This window comes from Eupeodes corollae, chromosome 1 (assembly GCF_945859685.1).
Source record: "Eupeodes corollae chromosome 1, idEupCoro1.1, whole genome shotgun sequence".
NCBI classification, from domain to species: domain Eukaryota; kingdom Metazoa; phylum Arthropoda; class Insecta; order Diptera; family Syrphidae; genus Eupeodes; species Eupeodes corollae.
Window position 1 is genome coordinate 48,753,071 of NC_079147.1, and position 20,865 is coordinate 48,773,935.

Below are 20,865 nucleotides of genomic sequence, written 5' to 3' on the forward strand. Positions count from 1 at the left end.
TTGTTTTGCCCTCAAAAACCGTTGAACCCATTTTTGCCACCTCTGTCTCAATACTAACAAAAGCACCTTTGACATCACGCTGAGTTCTTCCGATTATGTCAATGTCATTAGCATATGCTCGTAATTGGACAGACTTTTAAAAGATAGTGCCTCTAGTGTTGACGTGTAAGCTCTGTACTATTCTTTCAAGCACGATGGTAAATCGCATGACAGCTCATAACCTCTTCTGAAACCTTTTTTATATCAAATGTTCTGGCCCTGTAGATGCTGTCATATGCGGCCTTGAAATCGATGACAAAATGATGAGTGTCAATTAGGTGTTCTTGGGTTTTTCCAGGATTTGCCATAATGTGAATATTTGATTGACTGTGGACTTTCCTGGTCTAAAACCACACTGATAAAGACGTATTAGGTTGTTGACGATGGGCTTTAGACGTTCACATATTACGGCAGAGAAGATTTTGTATAGGCGATGTTAAGTAGACTGATTCCTCTATAGTTAGTGCAATTTTTTAGAATCGGGCAAACAATACTGAGGTTCCAATTATCGGGCATGCTTTCTTCCGACTTACAAATAAGTTGTTGCATGCTCCCAACCAACTTGTCTCCCGCTGCTTTAAAGAGCTTGACATTCAAGCCATCCGCACCAGCGGCTATGATAGATTTCAACTTATGAGTAGATATGGCAATCTTTAATTCGTCTAAGTCGGGATTCTTGGCTTTTGTCGTCTATGCTGAATATATCATCCTGCCTGACAGCGGAATACGGTTCGTCGTCGCCGTTATACAGTCTGCAAAAGTGGTCCTCCCATATCCTCAGCATTGACTGCGGTTCCACTATGATGTTTCCACTTTCGTTTTTGCAGCCTTCTGTTCTAGGTTTATGTACCTGTGAATTTCGTTTCACCTGTTCACAAAAGTTTCGAACTTCATTCCTGCTTTTAAACCTCTAAACATCTTCAACCGCAGGCTTCTCATGCCCTCTCTTTTTCCTTCTGAGAAGTGGGTGTTCATCTCGCCTCTCGCATTTACCTGTCGACATTCCTCATCAAACCAGGGGTTCCTTGTTGGTAGTTTGCCACTGGTTTTCGATACATTGTGTTGGCAGCACAGAATTTTGAGAGAGGTTACTTATAATTCGGTCGGAGATGGATTTGGCGATCTCTTGCGATTGTAGCCGTTCGACGTTGTACCTTCTCCCAGCACCTACCTGTTTTGCCTTGGGTCTGGAAATCCGAAGTGCTACCTTGGCTACAACGAGGTAGTGGTCCGAGTCGACGTTAGCTCCTCGGAAAGTTCGTACATCCATAATGCTGGAAGCGTGTCTGGCGTCGATCGCAATATGGTCAATCTATTTGACGGTAGATTGATATGGAGAACTCCAAAAGTTCCTTTGTGGATGTTTCCCCCGCAGCAAAATCTATGAGCAGATGTCTTCTCTTCCTAGCTTATCATTAAAATCGCCCAAGACAATTTTAGTATAGAAGCTAGGACACTGCTCATATGTTTTGTATAAGAGCTCGACGAACATATCTTTGGTGTTGTCATCCTTCTCTTCTGTGGGGCGTGCCCGCATATCAGGCTAATGTTACCGAATTTAGCCTTGATGCGGATGGTCATGAGGCGACTATGCTTAAGACTTCTTGCCTTACTCTGGCTCCAACGACAAAGCCGCATCCAAATAAGAATTGTTGGTTCTCTCGGTAGCAGTCATTATAGTAAATGTCGCAGTTTTTAACCCTCTTTTCGCCCGGCCCATCTAATCGTTTTTTCTGGATGGCGGTTGGCTTGTTGGTGCTTCGCAACTATGATGGTTTTACGTGGCTAGGAAGTCACCCTGACGGTACAACCTTAAGGTTACTGAAATTAAAACAGATTCTATGGACTTTATGCATTTCTTGAAACTTTCATAGAACTGAAGTTACAATGGCGAGAGTAAAGGAGTCACATCCGTCGTTGGATTTCGTACACCTGGGAGCATCCAACGTCACCAACGAAAAAAGCACGTCAAGTTCCATCAAATGTGAAGGTTTTGCTTACTGTTTTCTTCGATTATAATGCCATAGTGCATCAAGAGATCTTACCAAAAGGTCGTAAGGTTAACAAGGAGTATTACGTTGAAGATATGCGACGTTTGCGTGAAGAAATCCGAAAAAACGATCAGGTTTATGGAGAAACAATTCATGGCTTTTCCCCACCATAACGCTCCTACTTACTCGTCGTTGCTTGTTCGTAATTTGTTGGCCAAAAACAATACCGAAGTCATCACTAGATATGCCTCCGTGTGACTTCTTCCAGTTTCCAAAGTTGAAGAGACCTACGGATTTTTTCCTCGATCGAAGAAATAAAGGCCGAATCGCTGAGAATGCTCAAGAACATAAAAAAGTAAATATCAAGAGTGCTTCGAAGATTTTAAAAAGCACTGAAAAAAGTGTATTATATCTGGGGGGACTACTTTGAAGGGGACCACATTGATGTAAACGAATAAAAACATATTTTTTGAAAAAAAAAAAAACAAAATTCCGGGTACTTTTTGAACACACCTCGTATGTATTATGTGTATTTTTTTTAGTATATAAGTTCTTTTGAGCTGGACTTGTCTCCATCAATAACTGTATTTTCTCAAAATGTATTATTACACCTCATTGAAAATCGGTGATTTCAAAATAAAAAGAGGCTGGGATGCGATAACACACTGATAACTTCCCATCCCGTCTGTCGATTTGTCTTGCTTAAAAGTTTGTCTATATTTGCGTACTATTTTTTGTAGATTTTATTTTTTATGAAAAAACGGACTGTTGGATTTTTATATAAAAATAACTGAATATTGAAAACAATATTTTCTGTGAAATAAAATAAGTTGGAAGCCAATATTATTAATTTTTGAAAAGCTGTTTGAGCCGAAAGTAAATTTTTACCAAGTTTTAGTATTGTTTTTTTCTAGAGTTTTATTTTTTGTAAAAAAAAATGTCAATTCGAATTTTTTAAAAATTTTACCAAATGTTGAAAACAATATTTCTAATAAGATAAAATTAATTCGAAGCCAATATTTCAAATTTTTGAAGAGATATTTGAGTCGAAAATAATTTTTTACCAACTTTTGTTTGTTTTTTTTTGGTTTTTAATTTTTTGTAAAAAAAAGTATTTATTCGATTTTTTTCAAACTTTAACTGAATGTTGACAACAAAATTTTTTGAAAGATAAAAGTAAATTAAAGCCAATATCTCAAAGTTTTGAAAAGATATTTTAGTCGAAAATCATTTTTTTTTTTATACATTTTTTTTAGGTTTTTATTTTTTGTAAAAAAAACTGTCAAGTCGATTTTTCTCAACACTTTTCAAAATGTTGAAAACAATATTTCTTATAAGATAAAATAAGCTTGAAGTATAAATATCTAGTTTTTGAAAAGATATTTAAATCGATTTTCACTTTAAGTAATGTTTTTTTTAGATTTTTATTTTTTATAAAAAAAATGTCAATTAGATTTCTCTCAAAATTTTATCAGGTGTCAAAAACATTATTCTTCCTTGCACAAAATTGTTTTAGAGATGAAATCATATTTCAGTCGTAAAATTTTGAAGGTGACAAATTTTTTTTCAGAAAAAACTGTTATATTGATTTTTTTTCAAAAAATATACCTATTTGGTATCACATTACAATATATTATATGAAATTTAATTCAAGTCTCTAGCGTTTTTGGTTCGTAAGATATTTAGGGTTAACCAAAATGTTCACCTTTTTTTCTCAAACTGCTATGGTAAAAAAAACCACCCACGCTATTTTCTTGAGAGCCCTTTCTGCATCTTTCTGCCTTATTATCTGTATAACTAAATTTTTTGAAGTTGATATCTCTTCTGGTTCTTGATCTATGTAGGACGAAAAAAACGTCGCGAACGTATGTACACACGCACGCACAGACATCTTTCTAAAAATCTTTTATTTCGACTCTAGGGACCTTCATACGTCGAGAAATGTCAAAATTTTCAATTTGACAAATCGGACCCATTACAATAACTTCCTATGGGAAGTTAAAAATAATTTTCCCGGGTACTGCCACTTGCGAGGAACTGAAAAATCTTTCAAGAGTAATTCTTGTCATGAAAAAGTGCTTTCTCAAATTAGCCGTTCCGATACGGCCTAAAATTGTAGGTCCCTTCCATTCCTGACAAAAGTACTCGCACAGAGATGGGTTGAGAGTTGTAAGTTGCGCCACCCAATTTATTTATTTTATTGGTCAGGTTATGTAGCTGGCAATCAAATTATACTTTTTCTTAAGTTTTCGAAGGCTTTAGCTCGAATTCGATTCCAGAATCTATAACGTCGGGTTTATCAGATTCAACTTTTTATAATTCGAAAAATTTACGTTAGCAGTTGAATTTAACATGTGATCGACAACTGCGCTCATGCCTATAAAAGTAGTAGAGGTTTCCAGCCACAAGACTTCCATATGTTTGACTTGTGCCGACTGATCATCAGATTCCTTTATTATGTGTCTTTGTAAATGAATGAAGTTATTTTTTTCCAAAACAATCGTAATGATTTTTCAAATGTGGGAATCCTTACTTAAATATTCCCTTTAAAAATGTTCATTATCTTATTTATTATCCAAAAAAAAATCCTTTTTAGTTGTAAGTCGTCGCCTGCCATACACGAAGCTTAAAAGAACGCTGAAGTATTTGTGCTAAAACGGTTCTTCGCAAAAGAACGCAAACCATTTTGAAAAAAAAAATGTTTGTTCTTATTATACTCGTAACTCGTAGTTTTAAGATTATAACATCAAGTTCTTGGAATATTAAAAAAAAAACATACAAATAAAGTTAAAAATGTGTATTTTTAAGTTTGAGCAAATAAACTTATACTTATACGATATATTCAAAACCATAATGGAATTAAACTAAAGGGTTTTCAAGTCTTCAGAAAGTCAAACGAACGCTCTCGTAACTTTTGACAATTTTCGAAAACTAAGTGAGCTACTGAACTGAATTTATACAACAATTTTTAAAACAAGTTTTTGCGCCTTAAAAACAGGATATTTATATTTGTTTGCATTTTTAGAGAGAGAGAGAACTTTGTTGAAGAGTGTATCAGAGTTTTAGAAATATAAACAGCATTATAAAGAATTTTTAAAACAAAAATAACCGATTTTTTCTTTAGAGATGCAGTTTTGGCCAAACAAAAGCAGCTTTAATTGCTTCAATTATTAAATAACTAAAATTTAAATAAATATCTACAGTTCTTTACTTAACTTTAATATAAGGCTGGCCGAAAGAAAAGCAACTATTAAAAAATACATTTATTTTGTTCAATCTTTCTTAAATATTGCTAGTATTTGGTAGCAAGACCCTTGTTTTTCATCACTTCAGCACATCTTGTATTGTCAGTTAAATTGCTTATAATGCTGTTTAAAATACTTTCCCAAGCCAATTTTATTTGATCAAACAGATAGTTTTTATTTTTTTGCAATTAATCCTTACAATTCATCGATATACAATGTACCATAGATTTTCTATAGGTTTGAGATCTGGGGGCTGTGCTAGAAATTGTAACAAGTCAATCCGGTTTTCTTGACGTGTGCTTTTGGTCGTTGTCCTGCTGAAATATGCATTTCAGAGGCAATTGATCCTCAGCGTGTGGCAACTTTTTATTTTGCAAAATGTTACGTTTCAAAAAACGGTCAATTGTACCATCTATTTGGTGAATCTAGTGACTCATTGGCTAGTCTGCGAACACAACGGAAACCATCGGAACCCTTGAAATTGAATTTGGACTCGTCCGAAAAAATACGTTAATCCATTTCCGGTCCAGTTGATGTGGTCATGATGAAATTTTAACCTCAACTGCTTGTTTTTGGTGGAAGTAAGATGCTTTTTTATAGCTTTGAAAGATTTTAGTCCACCATAAACAGCTCCGAATTGTTTTCGTTCTTATTAAAAGGCCGAGTTGGTTTTTTTATTTCTCTTGATGAATAAAAGAGTCTTTTTTAATTGATTTTATTATAGCAGAATCCTGTTTGGAATGACTTTGGATTTGTAAAATATTATCAATGGGCAAATCACTGATTTTGGAATGCAAAATTTTTTCGTAGCAATGGATTTGACACACACAAAATCCCACATTTAAATGGACCTTTATGAAAACTATATTCCTTGTCTCTTGTGGCTTATTTAGAGGTACATACATAATGTATTATATTTTGGAAAAAAATAGCATGATTTGTTTAAGTTATTAATTTTTGAATGACACAAAGATGGAAGTAGTTTTTAGTTGCTAATGTTTTTGCCAACACTGTATATGTATAACATTAAAATGGAATAAAACAAAGATAATTTTATTTTTAAATTGACATGCAATTAAGTTTATTTATAAAGATCTGGCAGTATGATTTACAGCTTGTCTAATCTAGCGGCCAACATTGACTGTAATGTTCTGAACAACATCATTTCAAAAAAGTACATATCAATTATTCCACCAACCCATAAAGCACAATAGACATTCAGTTCTTGCGGATGTAACGGTGTCTTAGAATACACTTGAGGATTAGCATCACTATAAATACGGCAGTTTGGTTTATTGACGTATCCATTCAAAGAAAAGAGAACTTCAACCCTAAACAAAATTCACATACAAAAATTGCCCATTAACCGAATTTACGTCTAGCTTAAAAAAGATCATTTCAAAGCTAACAAAATGACCGCCGGTCAAATAGTGCGGCCTAACTTTAAGTTCTGTGCTGAAAGGCAGAGCATTCCAAAGTCAGTAGTAAAGACATGCTTAATATAGACATAAATGCCTGGCAATAATCCTCGTTTCAAACCCTCCCAGTGGGTGCCGGCCGGTAATGATCACCACAGTTGTCTTCTACGTTGTCAAGATGGACTGACTTTAGGTTGAATTGCTGAAGTTTCCTACTCCTTAATAGTAGCAAGCTTTAGCAATGCAATTTGACCATAGATACGGGGTCCCTAATTTCAGTGGTGGTGTGAGCGTCTTACATAATCCGTGCCGAAGAATGAAAGGCTGGGGGGCAAACCAGTCGCTAACGAGCTCATTCGGATGCCTTGGCAGGGTCCTTCTTATCTTCTGCCTTACCCCGGTATATCGGCTCTGCCGGGGCTGATCTCTTTTTTCCGACCTACTTGTGGGACCAAAATACAATAAATTTAAACAAAATGGACGAAACAGACAAGACGAACGTAGAACCCTCCACAGACTTGGAGGATGAACTCTTGGCCTCCAGCCAGGAGACTTTGAAGAGGATCTCATTTAGCGCTGGTAGTTCCAGCACTTGTGAGCAAACCGAAACCACAGAAAGTTTAGGCAGTGCTTTTCATAGGAAACCTATACTTCCTAAACCGTATACAAAACCGAAACCCTCGAGTAGCAGTGCAACTCGAGGAACCAAAAAACAATCATAAGGCGCTCTTCTCAGGAACCGCTTCAAATCGGCCTCACACATTCTTGCCAAGATTGACAAAAATGAAGAGACCGGAGTGATTCATGAGAGGGACGCCCAAGATAAAATAAAGTACCAGAAGGTTGTTGATGAATACAACAATCTTCTGGCCAGCCGAGAAAAGGCCGTTAAGCGAAACGGATCTCAGGTAGAGATCTGCACTTCTCAGAAAAAGAGCAAGCTTGACGACCGGACAAAGCCAGTGAAAGCACCATCTTCTGAAGCAGAGCAACTGCGTACTCTTAGTAAGGTTGTCAGGGATGACCTCCACGTAGCAGTTGTGGATGAGCTCTCCACAAACAGCAAAGGGCTGCTGAACGTGTGGAACTCTATCGAGGGCAAGCTTTCTGAGATGGTGTTTTCATACACTATAACAAACAGTGAGGGCCACTATCCTAGTTTTGACTCTGGCGAGATGCTCAGGGGGTATAGGGTAATTAAGTGTGCGGACAGGTTTTCTAGGGATTTCCATAGTGAAAACATTGCTAAGGTTAGCAATGACTGGGAGGGCTTGAAGCTCAAGCTTATCCCAACTAAGGACAACCCTAGACAACCGAAGGCTCGCGCCTCTTACCTTCTGAGGATTAGCGAGGAGAGTCTAGATGCTCTCGAAAAGGCCGAATGCAAACTCAGTTTTGGCATAAGGAATACCAAAACTGCAGAGGCGCAGAACAGAAACCGACAAAGCTGATGACAACGTGGAGGTTGACGATGTTATAAGCGGAGTCGAGATCCCCAGCGAGTTGCCGGGCCCCAGCTCTGCAGCTAAAAATAATTAAAAAACGCGGTGTCATCCAGATTAATCTGAAGTACTCTTAGTGTGCTTCAGATGATCTGGGAGTTTTCCTTAGAGGGAGGAAAACTTCGACATTGGCGTTATCCAAGAACCGTGGATAAACGGCCTCAAGGTATGAGGCCTCCAAGACAACCAATACGACCTCTTTTATAAAACCGCAGGTCAAGACCAAAGTAATCAAAGAACTTGTATTTTAGCTAAGAAACATTTAAAAGGTTTTTTATGTCCAAATTTTAGCACTCCCGATCTGACAGTTGTCAGTTTTGGAGTTAAGAATACACAGGGTTTGCTGTTGGTCTCTTTTTACTCTGCCCATAATGCTCCATCACCTCCGGAGGAAGTGTGCAAAGTCATAACCGAAGCTAACATCAAAAAGGCAAACCTTTTGATCGGAGGCGACGCAAATGCTCGGCATACCCTTTGCGGAAGTTTTGTGATCAACGAACGAGGTGAGTCACTTTTTGATTTATTTATTGAAAATAATATGACCATTTGAAACAGAGGCAATACTCCCACATTCGTCTTTCCGAGCTCGGAAAATTATGATGGATGGGAGGATGTGCTTGATGTTACTTTAGTAAATAACCGTAATTTATTAGTGGAGAATTGGAGAGTTTCCCTTTGAATTCGTTTTCGGATCCCGAGTCGATTCTTTTTAACTTCCCATAGGAAGTTATTGTAATGGGTCCGATTTGTCAAATTGAAAATTTTGACATTTCTCGACGTTTCAAGGTCCCTAGAGTCGAAATAAAAGATTTTTAGAAAGATGTCTGCTCGTGCGTGTGTACATACGTACGTTCGTACGTCCCTACCACCGTACGTTCGTGACGTTTTTTTCATCCTCCATAGCTCAAGAACCAGAAGGATATCAACTTAAAATAAATTTTGTTATACAGATAAAAAGGCAGAAAGATGCAGAAAGGGCTCTCAAGAAAATTGCGTAGGTGGTTTTTTTTACTAAAGCAGTTTGAAAAAAGGTTAAAATTTTGGTTAACCCTCAATATCTTACGAACCAAAAATGCTAGGGACTTGAATTAGTATATTTTTTGAAAAAATCAATACAACGCTTTTTTTTATAAATCAATAAAACGAAAAAAAAAATTTGTCACCTACAAAATTTTACGACTGAAATATGATTTCATCTCTGAAACAATTTTGTGAAACGAATAATAATGTTTTTGATATCTGATAAAATTTTGAGAAAAATCTAATTGACAGTTTTTTTTATAAAAAATAAAAATCTAAAAAAAACATTACTCAAAGTTGGTAAAAATTGAATATCGATTCAAATATCTTTTCAAAAACTTAAAATTTAGGATTCAAACTTATTTTATCTTATAAGGAATATCGTTTTCAACATTTTGAAAAATTTTGAGATAAATCGAATTGACAGCTTTTTTACAAAAAATAAAAACCTAACAAAAAAAATTTATAAAAGTTGGTAAAAATTGATTTTCGTCTCAAATATCTTTTCAAAACTTTGAGATATTGGCTTTGATTTACTTTAATCTTTCAAAAAATATTGTTGTCAACATTCAGTTAAAGTTTGAAAAAAAATCGAATTCACAGTTTTTTTTACAAAATAAAAACCTAAAAAAAAATTTATAAAAGTTGGTAGAAATTGATTTTCCACTCAAATATCTTTTCAAAAATTGTAGATATTAGTTTTTAACAACTTTTATCTTTCAACAAATATTGTTGTCAACATTCAGTAAAATTTTGAAATAAATCGAATTGACAGTTTTTGTGCAAAAAATTAAAAACCTAAAAAAATTTACTAAAGTTTTTGAAAATTGATTTTTGACTCAAATATCTTTTTAAAAATTTGAAATAATTTCTTCAAACTAATTTTATCTCATAAGAAATAATGTTTTCAATATTCGATAAAATTTTGAAAAAAATCGAATGGACAGTTTTTTTTACAAAAAATAAAACTCTAAAAAGAAACAATTCTAATACTTGGTAAAAATTTATTTTCAATTTAAATAGCTTTTCAAAAATTAAAAATATTGGCTTCAAACTTTTTTTATTTCACAGAAAATATTGTTTTCGACATTCAGTAATTTGTATATAAAAATCCAACAGTCCGTTTTTTCATTAAAAAAAAAAATCTACAAAAAATAGTACGCAAATTTGGTAAAAATTGGAACCAGTACATATAGACAAACTTTCAAGCAAGACAAATCGACAGACGGGATGGGAAGTTATCAGTGTGGGTCGCATCCCAGCCTCTTTTTTAAATTAATTTCGAGTCTAAAAACCCTCCGCCTTACAGAAATCCCAAAAGAACTGACTGGACGAAATTCAGTCAAATTGCGAATTCCACACTAAGCAACTTACCAAAGCTCACTGAATCGATAGGAGACCTTGAACCAAAGGTGAAAACCTTTGAAACTTCTATAAGTAAAGCTTTTAGAGGCTCTTGCCCAGTTAAATATAGCCGTAAAACCCTTCCTTCGTGGTGGAATGAAGAACTGTCGAGTCTTAGGAAAATGACGAGGACAATTTTCAATATCTGCCACAAACGTTTTACTAACCGTATAAAGACTCTCTTAAAATTTACAAGCAAGCATTGTCATCAAGGCTGGAGAGAATAATGTCAATCAATCGAACACATAAAAGACTCCGCAAGGCTCAGCAAAGTTTTATCGAACATTGTAATCCTTCATTTCTAAAAAATCCTGATGGAACCTGGACAGCCTCTCCAGCCGAATCTCTTGAGCTACTGATGAAGACGCACTTTCCGGGTTGCGAGAGTGATAACCCCGAATCGCTTGAAACCACAGAGCTAAACGTAGCTCATATGGAGCAAGTCAATTCCGTTATAACCAGAGAAAATATTTTGTGGGCCATCAATACTTTTTCTCCATATAAATCCCCAGGCATGGATGGCATACTGCCAGTTATGCTTCAAAGGTTGCAAGATGTGGCAGCTCCATGGCTGGAACAAATTTTCAAAGGATGTCTCCTTCTCAAACATGTTCTTATGTCGTGGAGACAGGTCAAAGTAGTTTTTATCCCGAAAGTGGGTAGGCGAGGTCACGAATCCGCGAAGGATTTCAGACCAATAAGTTTAACATCTTTTGCCCTTAAAAACTTCGAGCGCATTCTTGATTACTATATTAGAGAAATCCCAGTTGGACGACCTCTCGAAAGCTCTCAGCATGCTTATCTTAACGGCAAATCTACGGAGACTACCCTCCATGACGTAGCGCGTACTGTATAGAACAAACGATCCATTATAAAGAATTTACTCTTGCCACCTGCTTTTAACAACGTCCTTACAGAATCCATAGAAGAATCGCTCGTTAAGTTCGGTGTAGAAGACTTCATTCGAGAATGAATTATTTCCATGCTCAGTGGTAGGAAGATTCGAGCCTCTCTAGGCAATACAGTCGCAACAAAACACGTGAGTAGGGGAACACCCCAGGGTGGTGTTCTTTCGCCTCATCTATGGCTTCTGGTCATGGATACAATTCTCGTTAAATTAAAGAGATGTGGAGTGAAGGCGGTAGCCTACGCGGATGATTTGGTGCTATTGGTGTCAGGAAAGTACACCTCTGTGATTAGTGAAATCACGGAGTCAGCTTTGAAGAAAGTTAGCAACTGGGCCACGAGTTGTGGACTAGGAGTTAACCAAAGTAAAACTGAACTGTTGCTCTTTACCATCAAAACTGAAGTACCGCCCTTCACGCTACCTCGACTCAACGGTCGAATCCTTTCATTGAAAAACTTTCGGCAAAAAGTGGGGACTTCAGTCGAAGATGATTTTATGGACGTACACAGCCGTAGTACGCCCAATCTTAACATTTGGTCCGATTGTGTGGTGGCCTGCTCTTAGGAAAACCTATACTATTAAAAAGCTAAAGAAGGTTCAGAGAACAGCTTGCGTGGGCACCACAGGGGCCATGCGTACTTGCCCAACGGAAAAGATCTTCTACCAATCGACCTTTTTATTAAATACATAGTTTCCTGAAGCGCTCTTAGGCTGAAGGAATAAACAGCTGGTTGTCAAAACCTTATGGTCACGGCAACACAACGAAATTTATCCCCTCAGATATTATCTCGGTAGACACTGACTACTGCACTCCTACTTTGAGCCTTAGTAAGGGTTTTAAGGTTATTTTTCCATCCAGAGAACATTGGGAGGATGACATCGTGTCGATAGGTTTCGACACAACCATCTTTACTGAGGCTCAAAGATGGAGTGCGGAGTTGGTTCTGGGATCTTTTCTGAGTTCCTAAATGTAGGCAAATCCTTTAGGCTTCCTGACTTTGCTAGCGTTTTTCAGGCTGAACTGCTGGCAATAAGGGAGGCATGTAAGATACTTAAACAAACCCCAAACCAAAACCGAAATGCGGCTATCTTTACAGACAGTCAGGCAGCTGTCAAAGCCATTAACTCGGCCATATCCTCATCTAAATTGGTCCAGCAATGTCGCGATGAGCTTGCGAGCCTGAATATTAACCTCGGTGTCACCCTGATCTGGGTTCCGGGCCATAGTGGTATCGTGGGAAATGAACGGGCTGACGAGCTAGCCAGGCAAGGATCGGCCCTTCATAGCTCACTTGCGGAAATGGTTAACATTCCTCTTGGTGCTATGAAGGGTCAAATTTTGTCTATCTACCAAACTGAATCAAACCGAAGGTGGAGCAATTTACCCAACTGCATTATATCTAAGAAGATATGACCCACCTATAATAAAACCCGTACAACCGATCTTCTATGCAGGCCAAGACAAGATATAGCCAGGATTGTTGCGGTTTGTACCGGACATTGGTCTATAGGAGTTCATGCGGAGAAGTTGGGTATCTCTTACAACACCTTTTGCCGTAGCTGTAGCGCTACACTACAGCGCTAATTGGATCTCAGGCTAGGTTGCCTTGAGATCGCCATTTCTACCTACCTACCTATAGACTTAAATACTTCGATGCTTGTCACGCAGTATAATCAATTTAGGCATAAAAACTGACATTTCTCAAGCCCGAGATGTAGATCCATTATGTATTGACAGACTTCTACTGGTCTTATGTTTCTTAAAAGAAGTTTGACTTACTAAAATGAAAATGAAAACATTTGTCAAAGAAAATTAATTTAACCAGGGCCATTTCTATGCGCGATTAATATAAGGAATGGAGGGGACCTACAAATTGTATGCCGACTCCGAAAGGCTTAAGATAATCACTTGATTTCTTCCGAGTTAGGCAGTGTTTTGAGGTTCCAAAAAAATCCTTATTTTATGTCAAAAACGTCATCAAAAACACTACCTTTTCAATGTTTAATTTGTGTTAAAATTTTAACTTGAACAATAATTAATACTTCCATACTCTTTATACATATTAAAAATGCAAAAGTAACTCTGTCTGTCTGCCTGTTACTCAATCACGCCTAAACTACAGAACCAATTTGCATGAAATTTGGTATGGAGATATTTTGATACCCGAGAAAGGATATAGGGTAATTTTTACCCCGGGAAAATGACGCATTTCCATGGGAAAATTCAGGTGGAACGATAGCTTTTACGCCTAAACTACGGAACAGATTTAAATGAAATTTGGTAAGGAGATAGTTTGAGACTTAGGAAAGGACATGAGTTACTTTTGACTTCGGGAAAATAACGCTTACCGCTTTCTTTTCGGGGAATCTGATCGCTTTCACTCATAAATAACCAAAGATTTGAAGCAAGTAACATCATACCCCATACAGTCTCATAAGTTGAGATTGAAATTTGGTGATCCAGTTCTGTGTATGAGAAATCTTGAGGCACCAAAGTTATGTAATGGTACACGGCTACAAATTATTCACATGGGACGAAATATTGTAAAAGCTATAATCATGACTTAAATAGCCAGAGAAAAAATGTTTTAATTCCCCGCATTCCGATAATTCCAACCGATTTGCCGTTTCAGTTTAAAAGAGTGCAGTTTCCTCTGAAAGCAGCATTTGCAAAAACAAAAAATAAAGCTCAGAGGGATATGTTGAAAGTTGCAGGTGTAAATTTGGAAAAAATGTTTTTTTTATGGCGTGCTCACGATCGGTACAATTCAAACATACGTACAAAAAAGTACAGCTCAGTTTTTTTCATACTACTTTTCATAAAAAACTATCTAAAAGCTAGATAGTAATTAATTATTTTGGCTTTGACCAATTTAACTTCTTAAAATTGAGTTCCCTGCTTTGGAGTTTATATGCTTTTATAAGGGAACTCTGCCTGTATTTAAAAATATGTGCACATTTGGAATTTCTTCCAAAGCTTCAACTCTTGATATTTGTTTCTTTGCAAGATTATCTTTCATTTTACACAAAATAACTTGAAGCCAACAAAACCACGTAATGATCCTTAATATTCAATAAGAATTATGCTATCTTGAATCGGTATATCATATACTTACTACAAACACTATACTAAACTTTTTATAGTTTATAAATAAATCTCTTCATATAATTGCATAAGCTACATAAAATATTTAGAATCATCCCACAATATATATTAAATCGATAAAGTTATTAAATTGCTTTTATCAAACCACGATAAAAAGTGGTACGCTTCGAAAAATTAACTTTTATATTAAAAAAAAAAAAAAAATAACACAAAAAACTACTTTTCCAATAAAAAAACCTTACAACTTTTCTGTTTTTCTTGGCAAAGTCAGAAAAGAAATTAAAAATACTAAACAACAATATTATGCCTCTTGATGCCTCGTAAGCTATGAATTATCACCTGTCAAGATCAACTTGAAACAATTTAAAATTCAATTTTTCCTGCTTTGACATCAGCCTCCGTCTCGATCCTCTCTAATGACGATGATCGCTCTAAAGCCCTTTCACCTAAATGTCACTCAAGCAATATAATATCTAGATTATATTTTTCTATAATAGTTTTACAACCTATTTTAAATTTTCCAAGCCAATTATAAATCACAAAAATACAAATCATTATGTCCACAGTGGTTTTCGTGCTTAATAAATATCAACTTTAAATCCTCAATGAAATCAAAATATTCATTGGTATCTATGTATATTTTTCCACAATTCTCGTTTCTGAAGATGATGTCGAAAACTCAGAGAAGTAGAAAACGTAGAATTAAAAGAAAAAGAAAATTGTTTAAAAAATAGAAAAGAAAATATCAAAATATACACAAAAATACTCCGAACAATGTTGTCTGCATTGAAAATGTCAGATCAACGAATTTTATTATTTCAATTTATTCAAGTTGAAAAATATTAGAGTCATTTTCGATTCATTTTTGTCTGCTTTTGTTTTTGATATTTTTTTTAAAGAATGATTTGTGATACAACGCAAAGCAATCGATCACTAAAAATATAAACAAGCATCTTATCACCACCAATGTCTGGAAATCCTCGGTTTAGTCCTCATCAGCGCCAGCGATCACACGCACGACGACGACGACACGACATTTTGACTCACTTAAAAATATAAACTAAATGGGCGGGCCTGAGCTAAGAACCATCCCATCGCCGCAACTATTCGTACGTCGAAAACGGTGTGTTTTTAAAAATAGAATCCACTCAAATGCAAAGATCATTTGGTTTTGGTTGTTGTTTATTTTATGTTTTTGGGTGTCTTCATCTTTCAAAGGCCACCGATTTGTTTGTCACTAAAAACACATGTATCATGAAACACTGCAAATCAGTCGTCTAGAGTTGGCTTACGGTTCGTGTCGGTCGTGTTGTCTTCTAGAGACTGAATTTCTGTCTTATTTTCAAATTCCTCCAATTTGAACCGATAATTTCGAAAAATTCATATTTCTAGTGGAAGTGCTTATTTTCGAAACAAAAAGAAACATGACAAAATATACAAATTGTAAAGTAAATCAAAATGATCAAAATTTAAAAAATGATTGTGAATTTCAACACCGTCCGTATCATAATTTCTATTCACGCTACGATCATGGCAACGGATTTGGCCATAGAGTTAATAAACATCCTGATTTGACACCTTCACCGATTTTCACGGATTACGACGACAACAGTTTGAGTTCGGAAGAACATGTTTTAGCGCCGCTTGTGTGTTCTTCCGGACAGTCACGTCCGTGTTTGACGTGGGCCTGTAAGGCGTGCAAGAAAAAGAGCGTCACTGTGGATAGACGCAAGGCTGCTACAATGCGTGAACGAAGACGATTGCGAAAGGTATTGAAAGCCTTTTTTAAAGATTTGTTGTTTGAAGTCGTTTAAGAACTTATAAAACAAAAAAGTGACCTCGTAATAGTACAAGTATAATATTAGTTTTTAAATATGGGGAAGAACGACTTTTTATTGTCGGGATTTTTCACTTTATTCAATTAATTTCTTTTGTGAATTTTTCAGTATCATATGAAATGAAAGATCAAAATTTTAGTGAATTAACAGGGTAATTTGTTTCACACTCACCGCCAAATATTACACCAGCTTTAAAAGTTTTAAAACAATTATCTAAGCTAAAAGTAACTGCTACATCGTGTATATAGCAAAACAAAAACAGACTCAAAAAGTGTTTTGTCAAAGAAAACAGAAGAAAAAGTTAAAATGTTTAAAATGAACAAATGAAAAAAATTTGGCAACTGTTTTCCTGCATATTTATGGAGAAGAATACGATTCTGTCAAGACGACGTCGGAATTTATTAAAAAATTCTTCAAATTTAATTGACTGTTTAATAGCATTCAAAGATTAAAAACAATTTATTCATTGTACTTATTTTTTGTCTTGATTTCCCCGTGAAACTGCGACTTCGAATTCTGAAACAACCGTTAATGTGACATCAAGAAAATTGTGATTCTTTGAATTGTTTTTGAAAATTAAACTTCAACACCACGGCATTTATTTTTACTTCCATTCGTATCTGCCTTGCTTTCTGCTTCTCTAAATAAAAACGACCGCATAAGAAGGGTATTAAAATCCCTTTGATTACTCCAATTTTCGTCGAAGTGAAGTATTTAGATAAGCATTACTTTATTGATCGTAAACAAGGCTTTTAATCCACAGTTATAACTACATCCAATTTTGAGTATTGATTGTTCTTTTTTAATTTAGAATTTTGTGTTTATAAGCTTTCATGTTGAAGATTTTTAAGTTAATTGAAAATTTGTACACCACTTTTGAACATTGAACTATTGCATTGAGAGCAGAAGTGACGTAACCGCAATATCCACTTAACGAACAAGAAATGATTGTTATTATGGCCTAAGAAAAGTTCTGCGTTTCAGCATTTATACATTGACTTAGGAACAAATTGTAAGTAACATAACTACTGCGTTTGCGAAAAATTTATTTTTGACCATTTTGGAACGTTGTGAACCAGGGCCTAGTGACTTACAACTCTTAACCATTCCTGTGTGCGAGTACTGTTGTCAGGAATGGAAGGGACCTACAATTTAAGGCCGAATCCGAACGGCTATTTTAAGAAAGCACTTTTTCATGACAAGAATTTCTCTTGAAGGATTTGTCAATTCCTCACAAGAGGCAGTACCCGCGAAAATTATTTTTTTTTTTAATTAAGGTGGCACAGGCAGGGATTGAACCCTAGACCCCTTGCATGACAGTCCAACGCACTAACCATCAGGCCACGGGTACTACTACATGACTGCTAAACAGTAAGCAGTTGAAAAAAGTATTAGAACCACTTGCTAGCTTTCTGACTAAGTTTAAATATTTAAACAAATATTCTACATACTATGCAACTTTCAATTAGTGATTTTTTAAGGGCTATTGGAAATGTCATGCAAGTCAAGTTCTTCCATTTGGCGTCAGTTATCTTCACACGATTACTATTCACAGTAACGCTGCGATACACATCATCTTGCAAGAAATACGGCCAAATTTTACCGCTATGCCAGCTCATAAGCCGCATCAAACAGTGACTTTTTCTGTATGCAATGGTAGATTTTCACATTCTTCATTAGAAATATAGAGCAGTTTTGATTGTTTTGATCCAATCAACCAGAAATGAGCTTCTTTGCGGTATTTAAATTTTTCAAGAGTCCATTCACCAACACAAAGCAAAGTCGTGGTGGATCGTTCGGCTTCAATTTTTTCACCAGTCGTACTTTGAAAGGGTTCACACCTTAATTCTTAATTTGCTACATAGTGGAGTAACAAAGGCACATTTGCGGAGAAAGGTGTTAAATTGATAATTAACTGTCATCACTATTTTTGTCAGTTCGCACTCTACGTCACTTTAGGCCGAATTGCCCCATCATTGACATTTCTTAACACAGCGCTTTGATAATACATTTCAATTATTTGGAAGCGTTGTTTGTTTGTATTACGATTCAAGATTCAATTATTCATTAACAATGACACAAAACACGAAAAATACTTGAGCTTAGAAAACTATTGTTGCCAAAACAAAAATAGTAACAAAGTCATCCATTATAATTGAGATTAGGATGACTTCTATTTAAAAACAATGTTTGCTGTAAAAATAGTTTTTAACACGTTCAATAAAATGGCCGTTATACTAAATAAATAAATTAGGTGGCGCAACAGTTCGTTAAGAAATAGGGACTAGTGACTTACAACTCTCAACCATTCCTGAGTGCGAGTACTATTGTCGGGGATGGGGGTGACCTACAGTTTTAAGCCAAATCCGAACGGCTAATTTGACAAAGCACTTTGAATGACAATAATTACTCTTGGAGAATTTGTTAATTCCTCGCAAGAAGGCAAGGCAGTACCCGTAAAAAATCTTTAGATTGCATAGACAGGGATCGATCCCAAGACCTCTGGCATGACAGTCAAACGCACTTTTTTTTTAATTCATTGTTATTCATTATTTCTTAAAATTATCTTAAAGCCAGACAAAAATTCATAAAACTAGCGTAGTTATCCATAGCTTACAACTAACTGATCCCATACAGACACTCTAAGTTCAACAATAATACTTAATTCTAATGCCTTTCGGCCCTAAGTTCGTATATTTAAATTCGTATATTTTATTGTAAATTAAATTGTTGGTCGAAGGCATAGTTCTTGGAATGTCAGTTCTGTTGATTCAAACCCGTTGGAATAGTATTATCGAACGAAGATTCGGCTGTTCGATATAAGCCGGTACAGCGCGCGTCGCGTCGTAAACACTGCCGCTCGAACACCCGAAACTTCTCCATCTGGGAAGGGGCAACGTTGAACCACACAGGACAACCATAAACGATCATCTGCCGTATGAGGGCCATGTAGCAAATTACCTTCACTTTGGGGTCAAACCGACTTCTATAAAACAGCCGATTCGTCAGAGCGAAGGCTTCTCTGGTATTGATCAGAGCAGCATTTACACAGTCCAATGCACTAACCATCATGCCACGGGTACTACGGCCGTTATACTATAATCTTAAAATTATATGACTGTTGACAATTTACCTGAAGCCAATAGTTCCTGTAACAATATGTATCAATATAGTGTTGCAGATCATATGAAAAGCAAAATCTGCTGAAAATATCAATACCGTCCGTGAGATTAATGCCCAAATGTGACAGTTGACAATTATGTTTTCAAAATGACAATAAGTGCGTTTTTTGTTGGTATTCCATACAACAAAACGATCCGCAGTAGCCAGATTTTTGTATTTAATAATTCGTACAACTGAAAGAAGATCTGTCACAATAATAATTGAAAAAAAAACAAACAAATGGAAGAAAGTTTTGTGAAAATCAAATGTTAAAATTAACTAATCAAAAAAACTAACTAAATTTAAAAAAAATAGACAATTTTCAAGAAGAAATGGTAAGAAAATATCTGGAAATTGAGATACTATAAAAATAGTTCATTTAACAAAGTTGTTTTTACATAAAATAAAAATTTCTAGAAGGGGGTTTGTTAGTAGACTACTACTTTGTAAAGGAGTTGGTTTTACAGATAATGCATTATAGTCTGTTCATTTGCATGTTTGTGTACAAAAAATATAGTTTTGTTTTAATAAAATTGGAGTAGGTAGCGTTTTCTTACCTATATTTTGCTGAACTATTAAGTTCTTCATTGCTAAACACGAATCAAACTATCTCACTTGCACTTCATAATAAACATCGAAACACCATTTTAGGAAGTACTGTCAAACATAATAATTTGTAATTCTTCTTGTGCGGTGGAAACACCAAAAAGATTTGTTTAATCTAAACTGAGATAAACCTTAAGTGAAAACATAGCAAAACTTAATTATCTTTTCTATTATTGCAAGTTAAGTCCAGTTAAGTCCATTTTTATTAACAAAACTAAATAATATCAACAGTAACAGATTTTTTCCCCCAATGGAAAACACATGATTCCAAATGCACAACTACTCAACGAACACAGGCATCGAAATACAAATGCAATATCAATCGTACCAACATTTAAGAACAAAATCACATAACAACCATTCAAGACTCGCATATGTTACTGTAAAAACCCATCCCTAGTAAGATTCTACTCAAACTTTTTAACTTCCCATAGGAAGTTATTGTAATGGGTCCGATTTGACAAATTGAAAATGGAAACGTCCGTACGTCCGTACGTTCGCTACGTTTCTTTCGTTATTCATAGCTCAAGAACCAGAAGAGATATCGACTTCAAATAAATTTTGTTATACAGATAATAAGGCAAGAAGATGCAGAAAGGGCTCCAAAGATAATTGCGTGGGTGGTTT

The 20,865-nt window shown here is 35.6% G+C and overlaps 1 protein-coding gene across 1 annotated transcript in view; it reads left to right on the forward strand.

The window, feature by feature from the left end:
- The first annotated feature begins 15,861 nt into the window (after positions 1–15,861).
- LOC129942530 (myogenic-determination protein) overlaps positions 15,862–20,865 on the forward strand; it is a 48,660-nt gene continuing 43,656 nt past the window's right edge. Inside the window, exon 1 of the mRNA XM_056051513.1 lies at positions 15,862–16,401. Within this exon, the coding sequence (XP_055907488.1) occupies positions 16,057–16,401 (345 nt within the window). The 5' untranslated portion in view covers positions 15,862–16,056. The remainder of the gene's footprint in view (positions 16,402–20,865) is intronic.